The following is a 21,461-nucleotide window of genomic DNA, read 5'->3' as shown; positions in this document are numbered from 1 at the left end:
ATCATTTTGGTGAAGTGAGCTTTGAAGTGAGATCTCAAGAATATTGTCCTACTAACAGGCAGGGGCAATAGAAGTTACATGAAGCATGCAACTAGCAGAATGGAACCAATTAATAGGTTTCTTTTTAAAAAAAAAAATCTAAGACTATTTTACATATATCAACTGTTTACAATCTGGTTAATTTTAAGTCTAATTTAGGGATTCAGACTTTCAAAATCTTTCAGTATAAATACATCTATAACCATTTGCAATTTTATGACATATATTTTGATAACAATGGAAGTCTTGCAAATGTGACTATTAATAAATATATATTAAATTTATCCAAATGAGGCCAACTGGATGCCAGGTCACTTAGAGAATATTTTAAAAAACAGCTTTCAAAATCAGAATAAAATGATTGAAAGTAATTAATAAGAAACTGAAACATTATAAAGTTATAAAGAATGGTGTTGCTGTGTACAATTAACACCTGAAGGTCCTCCAGATGAGTCATGTTTTCACCTGCTTTTTGAAAGTCATGAGGGTTGGGCCATCCAAGTTTCAGAGACAAGGTGTTCTGGAGGATGAGAATTGTGACAGAGAGAGCTCACTATTGGGCTTCCTCACAGTATACAAAGTGCATTTGAAAGAACATTATATCTGGTCAGCATAACATTATTTTCTGCTACAAACAGCATTGTAATCCAGACTACTACCCTAAATATTTTTGAAAAAAAAAACATCTACAAAGTACTCTGTCTTCAAATATAATGCAAACTTTCTTTCAGCTCAATGTGCCTACAGTATATAGTTGACTCACTTTCATTATCTTTTGTATGATAAGATACAATTTGGGTCTTAACAGATTTTTAGAAGCATAACTAATATGGTAGGAGCATGGCAGGATATCACATTCAGTATAAAACACAATACAGCCTTCTCATCTTGTATTTTGACTTGTTTTTATCTACTATTAATAATGGAAAAGATACATAACAATACTTATCCGGCTATGGCCTTTGATCTAATTTACCTAGACCTCTTACTTGCCTAAAATCCTTAGATTAAGCGAGAGTGAGTCTGCATTTATTTTATGCAGAAGATTTTAATATTGTTCAGCGTTTCCAATATGATGACTATTTATTCCTCATAGCTGCTTCACTGACCAATATCATCCTGTATATCCTGTGCCCCTTTTCCCTATTCTCCTATAGGTAGCTTCTCTCTCTATTATTTTTGGCTGCATGCATGAATAATCCATGTACTAAGGGCTAGACTACATGCAATAAGTGGTATGTTAAAGATTTAACTCATAGTTAGTGAAGATAGAACATTTCCAGCATAAAGTGGGGTATGGATCTGCTGATTTTCAAATCCCAAAGACAAATTCCAGATTACAGACAATTAAAGAAATAGTTATTGTTTAATTTGGTTTCTACCGCTGCCCTCTACTTCAAATGTTCCTTCAAACAGTGGGAGGAATAGAAGCCATTTGTAGAAGAATCCCTGAGAAAAGTGAGAAGTTGATTGGTGGTCTTAAAAAGGTTAGACGTTTCAGATAAAATTGGCCTTATTCACTATTTTTCACGCATACCAATATTGTGAAAGACAGAATAATAAAATAAAATATGTAGAGAAACCGAAAATAGAAAGGGAACCACATTAATGTTTATTTATGGCAAACATAACCTGAAAATGGAGCTACATAAGGTTTTTCAAGAAGCTGAACAGAAATTACAATGACAATAGGCCTTAAACATGATAACAAGACTGTACAGATCTTGCTGATTGTGAAGATCTAAGGTAGAAATATTATTGAACTTCAGGGACTTCATCACAAACCCAAACACATGTTTCCTTTCATTGTTAGAAAAAGTATGTTGAAAGGAAAATGACTTCCCCCCCCCCCACTCTAAGCTCAAACCTGTTTTCTGTTGCATATACATTTTGAGAGTCTAGTCTTTTTAACAAAGTTGTTAGTTTATACACTTTTCAGAGATAAAAGTAATCATAAGAGCTTTAAATTAGAATAAGTGCCACTTCAATATGACAGATTCCTTTGAGATCTGATTAAAAAGCAGACTTCCCATTGCCTGCACCTTTACACTTAGCAGCATTACTGTGTTTGCTTGTTTATAGCTTATTTTTTCAAAAGTGTAAATGTGCTGCAACATCATGAATCACTATCTGATAGATAAAATATCGTTTTTATTCTAGGATCAAGAAAATACTTTACCTTAGAAAGTTTCTTCAGTGAACTGCAGGTGGTCCTCCCTCACTTCCACCATGATTTTAAATGCATATAAATAGAGACCAGCAGCTAATACAAGCCACTTGCCATTATTAGGGCATGGGTCAGTCTGTTATATTTCTTCCTTAAATTGTTTTCCTGATGCTACTAGAGTTTTCCAGGATCCAATCCCAAGAGGTTTTCAGGGATTGTTTTTAGCAGGGACATGCAATCCTTAAAATTGCCATTGCAGCAACAATTGATAAGCTTTGTAGGCTCATAAGATGAGGTATTCAAAAATCATAGTGGGGTGTTATCCATATGCAACCTTTGATTAAATATAATAAAATACAATTGGGCCTACCTTATTTTTATTATTCACAGCAGATATTTGCTGTTTGTTCCTCTCTGCATTTATATTTGAGGAGAATGAGAAAACAGGTTTTAAAAGGGGCCACCTTGATTTCTTGATCATAGGTTTTTCATTAATTTTTATTCATTAATAAATGAACCATTTCCAATGCCTAATATAAATATCTTTGAACCCAAAGATAATCATGTGAGTCAGAATTTTCCATTTGTAGGTCAATATGTTCCCCAGAGTTAGGAAATCTATCTGTTTGAAGGAAGGCTTTCTTGCAATCCATCTAATTATTTGTAACTTTCCCATTCAAAGATCAGGCTTTGTGTTTAAAAAAAAATTCAAGAAAGCACCTTATCTGCAGTAACTCCCTCATTTCTGTACTTCCTTAGCTCTTTTGCTCCTGAAACATGCGGAAATATCAGAAATCCTGTGAGATTGAAAAAGAAAAGCTAGGCAATAGGCAAAGATTCCCATTGGATGTGGATACTAGGGACGTGCAGTCAGGGGAGGCAGGGCCTCACCACTGTCATGATGAAAAGAAAAAAAATTAAAAGGAAAAAGGCAGAGGGAGTTGCTGCCAGAGTCACAGTGGATGACTCTGGTTAGTGCTTAACTGCAGGGGGAGGAAAAATTCCTTATGCAAAGGAGGAACGTGGTTCTCTCACCTCCTGCTCTGGCAGCAGCAGCTCTTGCCTTTTTCTTTTTACATTTTTTACATTTTCATCATGGCGGACAAGAGGAGAGTTGAAATCCTCTGTGACACAGCTGGAAAAGGTATGTGGGTCGGACAGAGGGAGGGGGGAGGAATTCAAAATTATTGTAATTTAATTTGTAAGTAATTTTTTATTGTGAGTAATTTGTGTTTGTGTGTGTGCGCGCGCACGTGTGTTTCTTCACTTCACTCAAACAAACTCACTCTCGATTTGAGAGAGAGTTTGTTTGAGAAGAGAGGGAAGGGGCAGAGGCAGGGAGAGCAGCCTTGTTTGAGAAGAGAGGGGCAGCCCGCCAGCAGAAGCGGGTCTTTTACCCGCCTCTGCTGGCGGGCTGGCGCTTTCTTTCTTTTGCCCGCTGTGCCCCCCTTCCCTTTCTCCTCTCCTCCCCACCAGGAGCCCCGTCCTGCTCCCCTTTCCCCCTCCTCCTCTCCCCTTTCTTCGCCGACTGCTGCCTCGCCCCCCCCACCTCCTCCATCCCCGCCGCTGTGTCTGACAGGCATCTCACATTTACGGCGGACATAAACGCGAGATGCCTGTTGGACACAGCGGCGGGGACGTTGCTTCTTGCCGCTGCCGCGCTCCGCCGCCTCAACCCCCACCTCCTCCATCCCTGCCACTGTGTCCGACAGGTGTCTCGTGTTTATGGTGGACATAAACGCGAGATGCCTGTCGGACACAGCGGCAGGGACGTTGCTTCTCACTGCTGCCGCGCTCCACTGCCTCGCCCCCCCATCTCCTCTGTCCCCGCCGCTGTGTTCATCAGGTGTCTCACGTTTATGACAGACATAAACGCGAGTCGCCTGTTGGACACAGCGGGGACGTTGCTTCTCACCACTGCCAATCACCTCCCTGCGACCAATTAGATCACATAGATTGGGCCTCCTCCGAGTTCCATCTGCCAGTCAGTGTCGACTGGCAACTACACGGAGGAGAGCCTTTTCAGTAGTAGCTCCGACCCTTTGGAACGATCTCCCCGTGGAGATTCGTACCCTCACCACCGTCCAGACCTTCCGCACAGCCCTTAAGACCTGGCTAGCCCGCCAGGCCTGGGGACAAAGTTAATCTGCCCCCACCCGAATGATGAATGAATGTTGCTTATTATTTTACTTCTATGTATTGTTTGTGTCTATTGTCTGTATACCCCCCCCCTCATTTTATGTAAGCCGCTCTGAGTCCCCTCAGGGAAAAGGGCGGCCTATAAGTATTAATAAATACTCAAAAAAAATACTGCCGCGCTCTTGCCTCACCAACCGTAATCCTCACCACACATCACTGATGGATACATAGTCAAGTTGTAGCATAAACAGTCTAAAATCTGAATAAGGTGAAAGAGGCAGTTCAGCTGAGCCATTAGTTCTCACTGAGAATTACAGGCGATGTCATAGGAAGGGCATGGTTGGGAGAATGGTGACAGCAGAGAGCTCCTAAATATCAAAAATAATGGAGAGAAAAATAAAGAGAAGGAACCTCCAGGATACTCTAGAAACAATGCTATACAGAATATATGTTGTGCCTAATATGCCAGGCATTACGAAGCCATTCAGGGTTTTCCTTCATTTGTAGACTACTCCAACTTGGCACTTGGTGGCAGGAACGTATGTAAAAATCCCCAAAACAGTGGATTACAACTTATTCTATCTATGAAGTTGGAGTGCCCACAATCAGTCAAGGCTGAAAAAACAATGGAATAAAAATATGTTAACTTCTCTGTGGAATACAAGAAGGAAGGATGCCATAAATACCTCTCCAACCTTTTGGGCACCAGGGACCAGTTCCATTGAGGAAAGTTTTTCTCAATGGACTGTAGGGGTGTGGTTTCATGTGCTGCCTGCATCCCATGGATGGGGCTTTGCTTGTTTGTGCAAACTGGTTTCTGACATGCCGCAGACCGGTGCTGGTTCATAGACCAGGGGTTAGGGACCCCTGCACTTGAGAATATGTGCTAATAGTGATAAGAGGCTAATTTTAATCTTGCTATCTGGAACCATGGAAATAAGATGCTTTTATTATATTATGAATAAAATGTTGTTTTATCAAATCAGAGGTTTTTTAAAAAAAATAGGTTTCAGCTATATAGAAGAATTAATATAGATCATCAGCAAACAGACATAGACCTAGGTTGGAATTGTTAATCATACTCTTTACTGGTGTGAAAAATAAGGGACAGAATTTCATATCTTCTTTCTGCAATAATATGGTTCAATAACCATATATTTTCTCTTATTTGCAGATCATGTATTTTGTAGAATAATAACCAGTAATTAATAAACCTACTTTCTTCATCAATAGTTTTCATTTTGTCTCATCTTTTCATTCAAGAGTGATTAAGTAAGCATAGAAATGATGGCCTTTGTCATGGAAAGAAGTTTGCAAAATATCTAATCCAGACCCCCTTTTTTGAGGTATTTTTATTTTCACACAGTTCAAATAGAGTGACTCAGCAGCTTATTTTGTCACATTATCCCAACAGAAGTATGTTCAGCAAAAGAAATAAATCCACCATATACATACCAATTTTGTAAGAAGTGGAATAGCGTGAGACATATATTTTATGTTACAGAAGTGATTCCCTTGCATTACATAAATATATATGTCTGACTTACATTTTGAACCAGATTGTTTTAAAGGAGGTCCCCTGTTATTTTTAATCATAATGTCACAGATTAGGGATTTATCTCCATTTTAATTATCACCCAGTTTTTATTTGCCAAGTCAATGGCTAAAGGATTACACTCTAAGTGACCTTCTGAAATTTTAAATTATGTAGGTTCTGATATTCACACATTTCATTCCTCTACCTCACAGCAAAATAATTAAATATGATACTGCCTTGGATATCAATGACTACATACTTTAGAGGCAAATTCCTTAAATATACCTTGTGATATACAATGCTTGTTAAATGGATATGACATTATAGTTGGCTTAGTTTTAAAAACACCTGTGTGATTATCAATTTAAGCTCCCATTATTTGCTGCTAATTACTAAGTAGAGCTGTTAAATATTTAGCTGTAGTTTATTTAATTGGCTTTGACCTATAAAGAAATATGTGCATTGCCACTGATTGTGTTTCAGTCCTGTGCTCACACTTAAACAAGTAGAGAATGCTTATTTATGTAAATTATAAACACTATACAGCCTATTGGATTTCCTGGTTTATCATTTTCTTACTGCTACAGATGTATTTCTTATGAAGATATCTACAATTAAGGCATTGAGAAGGAACAAAGCATACAGATGTAAAATGAGAGAGATTGTACTTAGACTTATTTACAGATGTTCTTGTTTAAAAAGCTCCAGCATGATAAATTAAACATTACAAGGGGGGAAAAAATGAAAGCATAGCAACAACTGGCACATGCACACATCTGTCCATAATGTACTGACTTAATTCCTGAATATTTGATTAAATGGTCTTGTCTATCAAAGCCCATATCATTCTGCTATACTGAAGTTGCAACAGAGAAACAACCTCTTCAAAATCTTCTCAACTTGTTAGGAAAAATTCAGGCATTTTGCACGTAGCATGTGTACAGAAAAAAATTGAGAAAAGGGAATGACTGAGTTATTAATTTCTCATCCCTTCATTTTATCAAGCCTTTATTTCATCCAAGTTTATAAAAGTCCTGTTCCAAAGTATCAGGTGGATTGGAAAATGTGTTTGAACTGGAACTAGAAGGAAATTTCTGTTATTTCTTGGTGGCAAACCATGGTGCCAATGAACCTTTAATAACTGCTGGCATAATATACTGCTTGAAACATAGCTGCATAGGCTTGCCATATAAATATGACTGTTTCGGTTATACTCTGTTAATAAGATACATCCATGGGATAGAGTTACGGTATTATTTGAACTAGCATACTATCTTTATGGTGATAAGTGTTTTTTTCAATCTATACCAGAGGTCTGGGAGTTTGATGGTTCTGTACAGTATCTCACTGTTCCTAGAACTGCACTCTTCTTGACAGAGAGAACTGTTGTTCCTGGGATCTGGTGGAGCCACTCTCCCAGCTCAGGAATCTCAGACCCAAGTGCTTCTACTGCCACTGGGACTACTTTGGCTTTCTTTTCTTCATCCTATCTTGTTCCATATTCCTCCTTCCTGATATTGCTGCCACTATATCTATCACTGTCTTCTGGTCTTTGACTACTACCATGATGTCTGGTTGATTGACCAGTACCTGCTGTCTATCTGGATCTGGAAGTCCCACAAGATTTTAGGCTTCTTATTTTTCATGACTTGTGAAATCTCTCATCCACTGTGCAACAATGCCAACTGCTTGGTTGTGCTACTCAGTGTATGCTATTCCTGCCCATATCTTCCATCCTGCCACTATGTGTGGGACTATCTCTTGAGGCCTCTCTGCACAGTCTGCACTTCTGTTCCTGTCTAGTATGGTAAAACCCCGCTTCTTTGGATCTGGTGCAATGATCAATGCTTCTCAGGTGATAGGGTTCATCCTGGAGAGCAGGCTGTTCACTTCATTGGAATATTAGATATAGGACAAGATAGCCACTTCAAACCCTGCCCATGAAAAGTAAAGATAGATGAATATGAGCAACTTGTTGGCAAGATACTACCATAAAAGGCCTCAATTACCTCCTTGAAGATATATTTTTATTCTTTTCCAAAACAAAAGAACTTGATTGCAAGACTGTTTATAAAAAATAACTTGCATATCCTTGTAGAGGTACATTCAAAATAGTTTCTTTAGCATAAATCTGAAATAATCTAATGACAGTATTCTGCATGTGTACATCCAACCTTTGATTTATGTATTTATGTATCTATATTTGGTCTGCTCACTAATATATCCCTGAAGATTTTAGGCATGCCAGGGACAGATTCTTTTCCGCCATTGTGACTTTTAAATATAAGAGAACATTAAAAACTGTAGCATCCAGACGAAACTCTTCAGTCTGTATGATATCTCCATGTTTTAGATGTAAATCAGTTTTGTGACATATATAACTACATTTTGAAGCTCAAGGGTAGCCCTGGAGTAGACAATCCTTTGCTGCCATGATGCTATTGTTGTCCACTTACTTTTGCTCTTCCCCCACTGCAGAGGAATCAAGAAGGCAGGTAGGCATGGCAACATCATATTATGAAAGCTGCCATTCACTATGGGAACTCCTCCCTTGTGCCGAATTATAGCATTTTCAGAATAATGCCCAGGGTATCAATATTGACAGTAATATTTCTGTATATTTACAACCATGGTGGCTATTGATGTAAAGAGATTGCAGTGGACTATCCAATTTTCTTTGCTGGTTAAGACAGCTTTGACCGAATAAACCAAAGCGACTTTTCTTTCCCATTCAGAAGATTGTTAATTTGGTATATAATAAATTTTGCTACAAGCAATTCTGAATAGTTGAGGAAAGGACCTACTTCAGGCCCCATTCTCTATGTTTTCATCTTGACTCTTATTCTTACAAGGTTTTGTCCCTTTTTCGGTAATAGTATAAAGTTGCCTAAAGCATATTAGACATTATGGCCTAGAATGGTGAAAACTGTTCTGGGGCACAGTATTTTTAGGGCCATAGTGACTGAACCGATACGGAGAATAAGGCAGTTGTTGCAATACAAAGTCTTACGCAGATGTGGAAGAAAAAAGCATATAAATAGGAAATGCTGCCCAGTGAGTACTTCATCCACACAACCTCATCCTGTTCTGAATCAAGAGTAAATAAGCACAGGAGTTCAAACTGATTTCATTAACTAATTGAACTGTATGGTATAAGACTTGAGCTTTGTAGTTCTGTGCCTGAAATATTTTTCCAATTTCAAGAACTTGTATTGAGGTTCCTTTTTTATCGTTTCAAGTTGTTTTCATGCTCCTCTGTAAGAGTGTGATGCAAAATTGTAACATATCTAATCATAATAATTCCAAGACATGCACAGTAGTTACATGCAGTATTTGCAGGCAAACTCTCCCACAGCCTAAAGTTTGATCCTGATGGAGCTCAAAGTTGATTCAACCTTCCATCTTTCCGAGGTCGGTAAAATGAGGAGCTAGATTGTTGGGCCGATACGCAAATAATGCTGACAATGTGAACTGAGTTCACAATGTGAAGAGTGCTGTAAAGTGCTAAAGGGTAGTACACAAGTCTAAAATGCTATTGCTATATTAAATACTAGGCAACAGCATTATACAATAGAAGGCCTTTAATAAAGTCTGTCTCAATTGCTAGGGCCCCTTCAAAGAAGATTGTTTTTATTATAAAGATAGGCAGAAGGGACAACCGTTAGGTAATTTGATCATCTCCTTGTTCCCTTAAAAACCACTGCAACTAAAACTATTCTGAAGCAACTGGCATTTGTAGGCCATTTTAAAAGGCAGAAGCATATATAAAGAAAGAATTCCAGAAATCCAGGCAGGAGTTTATCAGGGCATGAATAACTGCAGCAAGACTAACCACTGTGCTAGCAGCGGCTTTGAAAATTTTGTTTTATAAATGCGATGGTTGTTCTTTACTAGTCTGTAAATGTGACTGCTCCTTCTTTCCTCCTTCGTTCCTTTGTTTAGCCAAAAATCTTTTCCACTGTCATTTTGTGCGCCAACGATGCAAGAAAACTCCGTTTCCGTGGTCTTGGATGTTTTTCCCCCTTCCCAACAAGCTAGAAACAGAAACTGTTGCAGTGGAAATTGTGGAATATATAATGACATTGGAATGCAATTCTCTGTTTGGCATTAGGGTTTTAATTAAGGTTTTGCTGGGTTTGCCCATTTTTCCTTTTGCCCCCCATCTCTCTGCCAAGAAAACCCAGCATCCTGATACTCCCTGAGGACAAATTGAAAGTAAGAAGTTTGGAGGGAGGGGGGAGCTATGTGGGGATGGAAGCAGAGCCTCTTGATTAGAAAGTATAATTTAATAGAATGTGTATTGAACCAAATGTATTGATTAATGTAGAGGATATAGTACTTATATTGATTTGAACTAAAGATTTAGTACTAAAAGCTGTAAGCCAAAAAAGCTGTTGAAGATTGCTACAAAAGTCAGTTTAATGCTGTCCTTGAGAATGCCTTCACAAAGAAATTCTTCTAATGTTTGAGGAGTAGGTAGAATGCTGTATATGTCAGTTTGATCCCGGAGGATTTTATTTTGTACTCTAATAGCTGTTACTAGCCTACATTATATCCAAGGAGTAATTTTCCTTAGGGTTGCCTGGCTCGCTTTGTGTCAATATTCTAGCATTTTAAGTCACGTACAGTATATGCTTCTGGGAACAGCCGAGGAGCCAGCCAGACTCATAATGGTCTGCATTCATTAATAAAGGCAGAAGCTTCTGTCCCTCCATTGCCCACTGCAGGGATGCCTCCCCGGTCTTTGGGGACCCTGCAGACACATTTAAAGAAAGCTTTATTTTGAGTGGGCAGGAGATGAAATGCAGGACTTGCAGGCATTTCCTAAGTCAGCTCTATGCCCAAGCACAGAGGTGACCTTAATGGGTCAAAGAAGAATGCAGGTCAAAAGACTTATTATCCAGCCTGTTGGAAACCAATTGCTTTTAGGTGGAGGGGGAAGGGGTGGCGTTTTGTTTTGTTTTAAAGTAGCGCTTAAAGGTTAGTAATGTAGAAATTTGTTTTACAACCAGAAGCTGTCCTGGAATGTAGTCCATTTTTATAGAAAGGGAGAGGAAAGTAAAGCCGAGCTTAGTTTTAAATTCCCTACAAATTACAAAATGTTAGTATAGCATAATTAGTTAATCAGTGATGATTGATTACTAGTGTTTGCTGTCTTGAATTAAGGAGGGGGGGAGATGTTGCTGTGATACTGTCTCCATCTGTTGAACAATAACATCTTCATTTAATCTTTATATTTCTTTATTTATAATGTGCTTTTGAGCAACAATCGCATTCATTTCATTCAGCTTCAAAATGCCTCATTTAAATTGAATGCAACTGTACTTTCCATTAGGGACTGTAGTAAGGTAGTGAATTAGTAGGATTTCTCCCTCCTTAGAAACTCCTCCTCTCCCTTCCCTCCCTCCCTCCCTCCCTCATAAAGATTTTTCCCCCCTTAAGGATATAATTCAAGTCATGAAACATTATCTATGAAGCAAAAACTGGCAACTAAAAAAGAACAACAGCCCTGCTCTTTGGAAAGGAATTTTCTTGAACCACTGTTTTAGTAAAATGTATCCAACAGTTCAAAGATTTTGTGCACAGAAATGGGCACAACTGGATATGACTACAAATAAAACAGCCAAAAAGTCTCTATATATAATTATGCAAATATAGCGGTCCCACTAATTTCACTCAGAAAGTATCTTTGTAAAATTCATTTAGTATTTTTGGAATATGATAGATGCTAATTACACAGTCCATTGGATTATAAGAATCTCTACTCCTAAATATAGTTTATACTGGAGTTTTTTGTCTGAGTATGTGTATATGAAAGGAAGTATAGTTAGTCTTTGATTTATGACCATAATTGGAATCGGGATTTCCATTGTTAAGCAAGGCAATTAAGTCAGTTACACCCCATTTTACAGCATTATTTTGCCATGGTTATTAAGCAAATCACTGCAGTTTTTAAAGTGAATCATGTGGTCATTAACCGAATCCAATTTTCCTGATTGACATGCTTTGTCAGAAGCCGGCTGGGAAGATTGCAACAAGACCTGAGGATGTTATAACCATCGTAAATATAAGCCGGTTACTAAGTGCCTGAATCACAATCACATGGGATGTTGTGATGATCATAAGTGTGAGGACCTGATATAAGTCACATTTCTCAGTGCCATTGTAACTTCAATTGGTTGCTAAGCAAATGGTTGTACATGTAAGAGCAGAAAAGGAATGACAAAACAAAATACCCTCCCTCAATCCCCCCAAATCAATGTTAAATTTGCAGTATAAATTATTTATAATCTTTTTTCCTTCAAACTATGAGTATTTTCAGTATATTCTAAGGAGCTTTCAGCATTAGGAAGAAGCTAGAAGAAATACAGGAAAATATAACATGGGAAGTAATCTGAAGAAAATACCAGAACAAGAATTTGTTTAATTTGCATGTCGGAGGAAGAGAAAGAGAGAATGAATTTGAGGAAGTTATCTAGTACTGCACACTTTCCAGAAGAACAATGATAAAAACATTGGCTTCGGGTTTGTCCTATAAAGGGCAAAACACATTCTGAGCTACACTTTTATTGGTTTTCTCTGTGCCCTGAAAACTCCCGTGTTCAGATCAACAGGAGCTTCGTCTTCTGCCTTCCCCACTTGCATCAATTCCCATTGTCATGGAAGTAGGTGTTCTGAGCACATGAAAATACAATATACAGCAGAGAGCTACTGTGTGGATAATAGAGGAAAAATTTGCCCTAAATTTTTAAACACAATCTTTTTTGTGAAAAGAAACACTCTTAAAACAAAACCTCCAACCGTTCATAACTGGGATTAATGGTTGCAATTTTCAGTTCTTAGACATGGGGTCTCCATAGACAGTCCCCCCCCCTCCTAGAATATAATGTGGCTCTCTGTGGGATTGAAGATTATTCCTTACTTCATCTCTTCCCTTCAATCTTTCACCTTTTTGTCTCATAAAGTTATAAACGGTATGAGCAGGAAGCTTTTCTCACTAATCAAGTGTTTCTTTCTAGCTTTTTCATGCCTTATAATGCAAAGAATTTACATATACATCATTAATATTAGGACGCTGCTCCCAAGATGTATACTGATTGCGACTTGTATCCGAGGTGCAAACAGAAGCAAAAAGAATCTTTCTAAAACTTTGCTGCCTCCATTTCCCACAGTGGCCTCCACCCCAAGTTTTCCATTTTATACAGACATTGAAGCATCAGGATCAATTTCTGGAAAGACTTAAAGAGTTTTAACCGGCAAAAGGAGCTCTAATCTCATTTGTGCATTTTCGGGATCCATACTCATCTTTATGTTTTGCCTTGCTCAGTGATTTTTCTCCATCATTTTGCCTTGAATTTAAATCAGGGCATCTCTTGGCTCCTGAGAATGCTTTTGTGCAATAGGCTATATCAGCTGTGGGACCCCAAAACAGAGCTTAGTGGAGAATAATTCCATAGTTTATTTTGCATCTACCACATTAGTGCCTTTGTGTGTTTTTTCTTTAATTAAAAAAATTATTGAGGTTTGAGTCCTGAGCACACATGAAATGCTACTTTCAATTGTGTCACATAGTGCTGTGTGGCTTTTCTAATCCTTAAACTGGCCACATGTGAATCCAAGATTTTAAAAAATGGAGGTAAGAGGACTCATTAAAACACATAGGCAATGATCCAGCATTACAGTTCTCTCCTATTGTTGATTATGATAGAAGAAAAGAGCCTCATGTGTGCAGTGTTGTTCTATGCTGGAAGTTGAGCCTCGGGTAGAGCTCTAGATAGCAACTACAGGCTTTCTGAAGAATGGATATTGTCCATTGGGATAATTAAGTATTAGCAATGCTCTTGCAGCAGTAAAACTCGTGTGTCTTTTATTTAGACAGTACAGCAGATTTATAGATAGATGGTTTCAGGTAAAAAAAATCTGGAAAGGTATGTTGTTGTTTAAGCTGTTCCTTTGCTGCAACTCATTTAATTGCCCTGGAAAGAGTGTTAAACTGATCCATTCTACTGATGCTTGAAGGTTCCATTTTCTTTCCATTCCCTCTTGCTGAAACAATCCAACATGCACTTTAATTGAGTCATGAGAGAGTCGGGGGGTTGGCACTTGGTTATACATCAGAATTTTCATTCCTTGAAAGAGAATACTGTGCAAATGAAGATATTGGGTTTAAAGCCATACCTATCCTTGTCCTGTTGCTGCTTGTTCCTAGTTAACTAGAACTACATCAGATTTTTTTTTAATGTTGAGAATGCAAATTACCAACATCAATACATTAAGCAGGAAGTACAGGACCTGCTACCAGGCTGACTGGGAAATGTTCCACATTATATTTATTCAATTTGAAGACAATGAAAAATAGAATTTATTTAACATTCACTGGAATGACTACTAAGCAAATTGATATAGTCCTTCATTGCTGCTATGGCCCGATCACATCTAAAAAGGGAATCCTGATTGGTTCGGGTCAATGAAGACGAACAGCCTCTGGCTTTAAACCAGATCAGCTTAAAATATGGACAGGTTGCTTTTTTTTGGGGGGGGGGGTTCCCTTCCCCACTCTAAAAGACAATTAATCAAATACTTTCCTTTCCTTGCTCATTTGTTTACCTCCCCCCCCCTTCAGATATCACTAGAATTTGGCTATTTTAACAAGCAGTTGGAAAATAGAACCTTAAAAAGTATCTGCAGTTTTGATTTCATCCGTATAGATACATACACATATTCACAGACACACCACAGTCATTTGATTAACATTTGACAACTGGGTCACAGTTAATGATGTTGCAGCATTCTGAGGTTACCAGATCGCTATTTGGGACCTTTACTGCTGGCTTCCAACAAGCAGAGTTCATAGGGAAGGTTGCAAATGGTGATCACATGACCTTGGGATGCTGTGACTGTGCAGAATTCATCTTAACAACTTCAACAGGAATTGCCAGAACTACCGTTGTGAGTCAATACAGTTGGGTGACATCATACCTTATGACCACATTGCTTTGCAAAAGAGTTTCTAGTCCCAATTACTGTTGGTAAGTCAGGATTACCCATACATGAAGATTCCTACAGACACAAATATTGTCATGTATATGACATATGCCACGGGTGTCAAACTCACACCCTCACCTTGCCATCATGTGACATTTCATGATGTATTTCCCATTCATAGTGTTGGGATGGGTGTGGCCTGCATGTGACCCATCCAGCCCATGGGTTTGACACACCTGACATATGCCATTCCAGCCAAAGGAGGAGTGGAGCATATTATTTACATGGCACTACAGTTGAGGCATTCACTTCAGTCATGCTCCTTATTTGTCTTTTTAAAACCATATTTGAAGGGGATTCATCTCTAATTTGGCACTTGGTACACAGCACATGATAATCTGGATGTTACATTGAAGCAGAAGCTTTAAATTGATGATGCATGCTTTTGAAGTGCATCTTCTATTATGATTCCAGCCACATTGAAATATGCATATTTTCTAACTTGATCTTATCTATCAGACCTGGGATATTTCAGTATTTAAATAAATATGATTATATAGAAGTGGAATATGTCCTAATCAAGCAGTATATAAAGCCACCATACGAGTTTTATCACATGGATGATCTCCCCTGCACACAGGCACACAGTTTGCTTGTAAACAGTCTAAACACCCGAAAGAGTGTCTTGCATATAATTGTGCTTTATTGCACAAATTGCAAGGACAATACTATGTCATGTTTTTCTCTAAAGCTGTATGGCACAGTTCATTTATTAACATTTCATAATCTATAATATATATCAATAGGTTAGTTGGGTCAATTTTGATGTTCTGATTTCTAAATTATCTGAATTTAAAATCGGCATGTATTAAACATAATAGCTGTGTTTTTAAGGCCTTATTCTATCACTGCTTTTTCACTATCATTTTGAAATGAATTAATGTAAAAATAGTATTGTATACATGAAATCAAATAAGTGATGGAATATTTCATGTTTAACAGTGTTGAATATTTTTCTCATAGGATACTGGCCAGAAGCCTTATATTGCCTAGTACATTATGAGGTTTAATATTTGCTTAAAATTTTCTGCCATGATATGATATAATTCCTGTTAAATGAACCTAGGAATGTAGTCATGGTTTATTGGATGTTTTTAGAAATATAGTTATTTATTTCTTTATTTCCATGGTTTATACAGCTGCCCAATCCATGACAGTGACTCTGGACAGCATACATGGTTTAAAACTTTAGCTATATTGAAGAGTTCGCGTGTGAGTGGGGCCACAGCCAATTTTGCTCTTCTTTGGAACTCTTACTGGACTTTCATCCATCTTTCTGAGTACATTCCTATCCACTATATTATCAGCCAGTCTTTTACAATGGATCAGTGATAGTCTGGTGATAGAAAAGCCAGAGACTACACGATCTGCACCACATAAGCAAGATCTGCTTATACTTTCCAATGTATAATTTAGCAATTTAGCCAATTCCATATTCATTATTACAGGTTAAATGCAGCATTACAGGTTAAATGTATATATGGGTATGTAACCAAGTATACTGTAGGCGTAGAGTGCAGATACATCAGTGGTGGGTTGCAGGCGGTATGCCCCGGTATAGGCATACCGGAGCCTGCCCAGAGCACTGGGTACCATTCCGATATGGTGCTCCGAAGGGCCCGCCCACCCGCCCATGCTCCTTACCTGTATTTAAAGTCTTTGGTGCTTCCGTTCACGCACATGGCACGTATAGCACCTGCGCAACACTCCGCCGAGCAGCTGGCACATCGCGGAGGCTCATGGAGGCATCACTGGATGGTAAGACACATGCGTGCATTGCACATATGTGCTCACGTGCTGCACGTATCCTTGTGGACAATGCTGGGCCCCTTCCAACCGTACCAGTTGGAACGGGATCCAGAACCCAGCACTGAGATACATACATACATTTTTTATCAAACTTGCTAGGTGTTTTGCACAATACATACCATTTAACATGGTTTTTACTGTCTTATATTATTTGATCTCTCTGTAGCATTGCTGGTATATTTCAGCAAAGTGATTGCTTTTCCTTCCCTTCTTCTTTCTTCACAGAATCATACGATGACCCAACATAGCAGTTAGTGCAAGGCCCAGTTCTTCAGAAGAGGAATCTTTGCAGGAGAAAAAAAGGGAACATGTTTTACTCTTTGCACGAGACTCTCATTGTTAATATATATTATTCAGAAACATTGTATTGTACCATAAAACCTGTATTATGGAAACTGTTGGATGTTCATGTGTTTGAACCTTTGAGCACCGGAGAGACTTCCTGTATATAAAGTGTTGCACATGTATTATGTTGTCTGATACTAAAATGGTATTATAAAGACAAGTGGACTTGGGCCCTATTTAAGCAGGACTAAGAGAATAATTATAATACCAACAACGTATAAAAGGGAAATGTGGCTTAAGGAAAAATGAAAAAGCGGTGATACAGTACAAACCTTTTGGCCTTCCTTTTGTTCAAGCTTATGTCTACAATCTCTGTCTTTTGGTATTCAAATGGATGAATTCAAGAATATTTTTAATGCCGAAGAAGAACAACAACAAGAAGAAGACTCTCCAAGCAAGATCCCAGCTGAATATGGCCTGTATATATTTGTAAGCCTTGCGATATGACAGATAGCATTACCATATATGCAATAGTTGTTATGTAGATTGTCAAAGAAACTTTTTTTCCTGGATACCATTTGAAGCTTTTGAGTGTTCAAGACTTTTCCTTAATGATGTCACATGGCCAAATTTTTGAATCAGTTGAACTAACCTATATGTTACTGTTATTAATGTTTACTCTGCAGTCTGAACCTGGAGATTACTGGAATGGTTTTCCAAGAAGAAATAAATTCAGTTTACCATTACATAATATGTATCTTTTCTTTTGTCCCAGATTATTTTATTTATTTAAAAAAGTTCCTCTTTGCAAATGAATTGTGTCTCATAACTTTCAACGTCACACATTCTTGTATCACACTTGCATGATAAATGTATTCTAATTGATGTACTTCAATTGATACCTCCTTATTTTAGATATATGTTAACTGTATATTCTTTTACCCTATGTAACAATCCTTTTTTTTTTTCCTTTTTGAGAAATACAAGGACTTACTGTAGAGTTAGTGAGTGAGTGATATGGCTTGCAAGCATTCAGCCCCTCAATGATGTGCAGACTATCATGTTATAAATCAAGTCTTATCTACCTGCATTTGGTTTTATAATACAATGTCAAGTGTATTTCTCCTAAATAGAAAGCCTGTTGAGTTTGCTAGATTTACTACCACTAAATGTTTTCAGAATCTCACCCTTTCGCCTATCCTTTTTCTACATCTCTGCATTTAAAAAAAAATATTTAAGTCTCTCAAACACTATTAGAATGATATGTGATTATGGAAGGGATCCCTTGTCTTTTCATCTACAGGTGGTAACCTTGTTAAATTCCAGCCACAGCACTGACATAGATTTTCCTGCTTGCGAGTCCCTTGTCCTCAATGCTGACAGAGATGGCAGTAGAGGACATGACCAGAAAAAGTGCTTCAGTAAACAGCCCAGCCTGTTATTTCCTCTAGGAGATTGTTCGGTTTTAACAGAGAAAGGTTGTTGAGAACTGAATTAACCTGTTGGTCCCAAGTAGGAGCAAAGGGAGGCTGTACCACTAGGGCCTTCTCGTTTTTCTTTTGTCCAGAAATGTGCTCTTATGAACATTCATTCCCAACCCAATTTCCATATGATATACCGCTGAACACTTGTGCAATGATTAGAGCAATGGAATATCACAAAGGGTTAGAATTGCTTGTCTTTTCCTGCCAGGGCAGATTTCAAGTGAGATTTCTAGTTTGCCGAGTGTTACATTCCGAGTCTCCACAGATGGGAGAGTTGGAAGAACACTTTTTAAAAAGTCTTTGCTTGCCAGGGATTTCAAGGAAAAATGTGTCATATTTCTCTCTCCAGCCTGGAGATTTTTATGCATATGTTGCCAAGTACAAAAAGAAAAGAAAAGGCCATATTTAATAAAGAATCTTATTTCTGCTGACAAAAGGATAAACATAAGCAACTGTACTTACACAGTCAGTCCAGTGCCAGATTCTATTTATATTCAACCTCATCCCAGTTTTAATTCCATTAAAGTAGTCATCGTCTCTGCCAATTTGGATTGAATATTCATCCTTCATGATGGATACCTCTTTAATAAAACAAAAAAAAAGTACAGGCATTTATTTCAGTCTTCATGTGTGAAACCATAACATATTGGTTAAAACTGCAAATAGCATGTTTTTCATCAAGTTCAAGTATGTTAAAATTATTACACCCTACTGTGTTTGTGCCACTGAGTTGAGACAGATGGAGCTGGGAAAAATGCAATCTTATAATCAAAAGCAAAAATATGTCAAAAATATGTTAGCAAGCAAAACACAGCATATTACTTGCTTCTTATGTCATGACAGCTTGCAAAACATACAAGAGTGTTGAATATCTAGTTATGCAAATATAGCAGTAAAGTAAACAGCGACAGAAAATGCGAAGACACGGTTGTATATTGTATAAGTTTTCCATTCAGGGAAAGAACAAAAATTCCTTGGTATTACTCAACTTTTGATTTGAAGAGCAAATTGCTAAGAGGAAATGCCTGAATTAACTTTCTTTTCTCATTAGTTGCCAATTTTTGACGCTGCCCTAAAAAGCTGTTTAAATAGATTATAAAAGACATTCAAACTTCCCAGTGAGATTTGAGTTTTCCATGGCGGCTCATCAGAGTATTTACTCTGAATGGGGTCTCGTCTTACTGAAAAAGGAGAAAAAAGGATAGAGATTCTATATGAATACATTGGGTATCTAATACATAGTCCTTCCCAGTGGGTCACCCAAGCTAAAGCAAGTCACAATAATGAGAGGCGAAACGGATCATCACATCACAGCAGAGAGGAGACAAAGGGAAATGGAAGACATGCATGACAGGATTCAAGCAGGTTGCAACTACCTTTATTGGAAATACTCAGGGAAAATATAAGACCTCAACCCCCAACAATTTTGAAGAAGGATACTTCAAAACTCTGGGAAACCTCTAGATGGCAGCAGATAGATGCAAAAAATGCCAGCTATTTGCCATCACCTATTGATTTATAATGGAAGATTGGGGGAAGATGTGTCACAACAGTTAAATTGGGATATAGCTGTCAATTGATTGTCAGGTGTACAAGCCTCCTCAGAACTTCTGAAGAGGAATATGTAAGCTCCTGCAGCTATGCATTTGCTGTCTAGACTGAAAGAATAAGATGCTCCAATTTTTAAAGGAAAAAATCTGTTTAAACCACAGCTAATTGTAATGCTGGAAAAACAAACATGAAAGTATTCAACCAGACAATCTAGAACCACAATACAATTCCTTCCCAACTCTGTCAGATAGCAGTAGGATATCCCCAGTGGGTCAGCCATATTAATCTTTTGCAGCAAAATCAACCAAGAGCCTTGTGGCACTTTAAAGATGGTGCCATAATAAATTTATTGGTCTTTAAGGTGCCATAAAACTCCTTTCTATTTAAGAGTAAGACCAGGTGAGATCAGGCGGGGCTTTATTAGATAATAGCTATAGCTAGATAGTAAAGATAAATAGTTTGAAGAGGCAAGTATCTAATGCAGGCTGGAATTGAGCTGTAATTCTGATATGGCAAACGCATCTATCTTTTAGTCTTACTCATTTAAACACTGTCCTTCAGAAAGAAGAAAGAGCTGTTCTTTATATGCCAAGATACCCCTTCTATTTATAACAAAATTAACAATTAATTCATCCCTTGATTGAATCTTTCGTTATTTAGATGTCACAACAGATTTTCATAGCCCGCAAAGGGGAAGCCTTAGCAATGTTAATATTGTGACAGGCAAGACACATAAAAGCAAATGAATCATAATTGGTGACAATTAGAAATAACTTGGTATGAAAACAGAATATTCGTTGCCACAGTGAGTGAGCAGAGTGCCTTGGGTAATAGAAATAATTTCATAGGAAGCTCATGGCTGCATGGACCGGACTATATCATTACTTCTATCTAGTGCATTTCTTCATACACTATAGATCAATTGACAATCAAAGGACCATTTTGCAATTCTGGGAAATAAAATGTTCTCTTTGTAAAGTTTCACTTTCGTTTGTAAAGTGCCCCTAGAGTTGGAGGCAAGGACAGAGTCAGGTATTTTATTTTATTTATTTCTACTCCTAAATGATATAATATTATTTCTAAACATGATCTAAAGCTTCAGTTGAACTGAAATTTGAATAACACTCAATTTATATAGGCTAACAATGTCACCAAGGAAAAATATTTCCAACAGGGCAACAAATTTAGTCAATTTCAGATCACAAAGCTCAAGTATGTGTGCATGCGCACGCGCCGAAGCCTTTAGTCATTTCAGTATATCTGCATAGTTTTATTCCATCTGAAATAGTTAATCAAGGAATCGGTGCAAAATTACTACATAATTTGAGGCCAAATGTTGAGCAAATTCAAAATTTTATAGCAGAAGGTTTAAAGTTCACCATGCTGAATTCCCAGATAAGTTTTC

At 37.8% G+C, this 21,461-nt stretch overlaps 1 protein-coding gene across 5 annotated transcripts in view; it reads left to right on the top strand.

Moving 5' to 3' along the window:
* ZNF521 (zinc finger protein 521) overlaps positions 1 to 17,767 on the top strand; it is a 343,353-nt gene extending 325,586 nt beyond the window's left edge. For all 5 annotated transcript variants that reach the window (XM_032222498.1, XM_032222499.1, XM_032222496.1 and 2 more), the window contains one exon: positions 16,962 to 17,767. In XM_032222498.1, the coding sequence (XP_032078389.1) occupies positions 16,962 to 16,991 (30 nt within the window). In that variant the 3' untranslated portion in view covers positions 16,992 to 17,767. The remainder of the gene's footprint in view (positions 1 to 16,961) is intronic.
* The last annotated feature ends 3,694 nt before the right edge of the window (positions 17,768 to 21,461 follow it).

Source organism: Thamnophis elegans, chromosome 8, assembly GCF_009769535.1.
Source record: "Thamnophis elegans isolate rThaEle1 chromosome 8, rThaEle1.pri, whole genome shotgun sequence".
In the NCBI taxonomy this organism is placed as follows: Eukaryota; Metazoa; Chordata; class Lepidosauria; order Squamata; family Colubridae; genus Thamnophis; species Thamnophis elegans.
The sequence above is the reverse complement of the archived record's forward strand: the minus strand, read 5'-3'. Positions and strand labels throughout refer to the sequence as shown.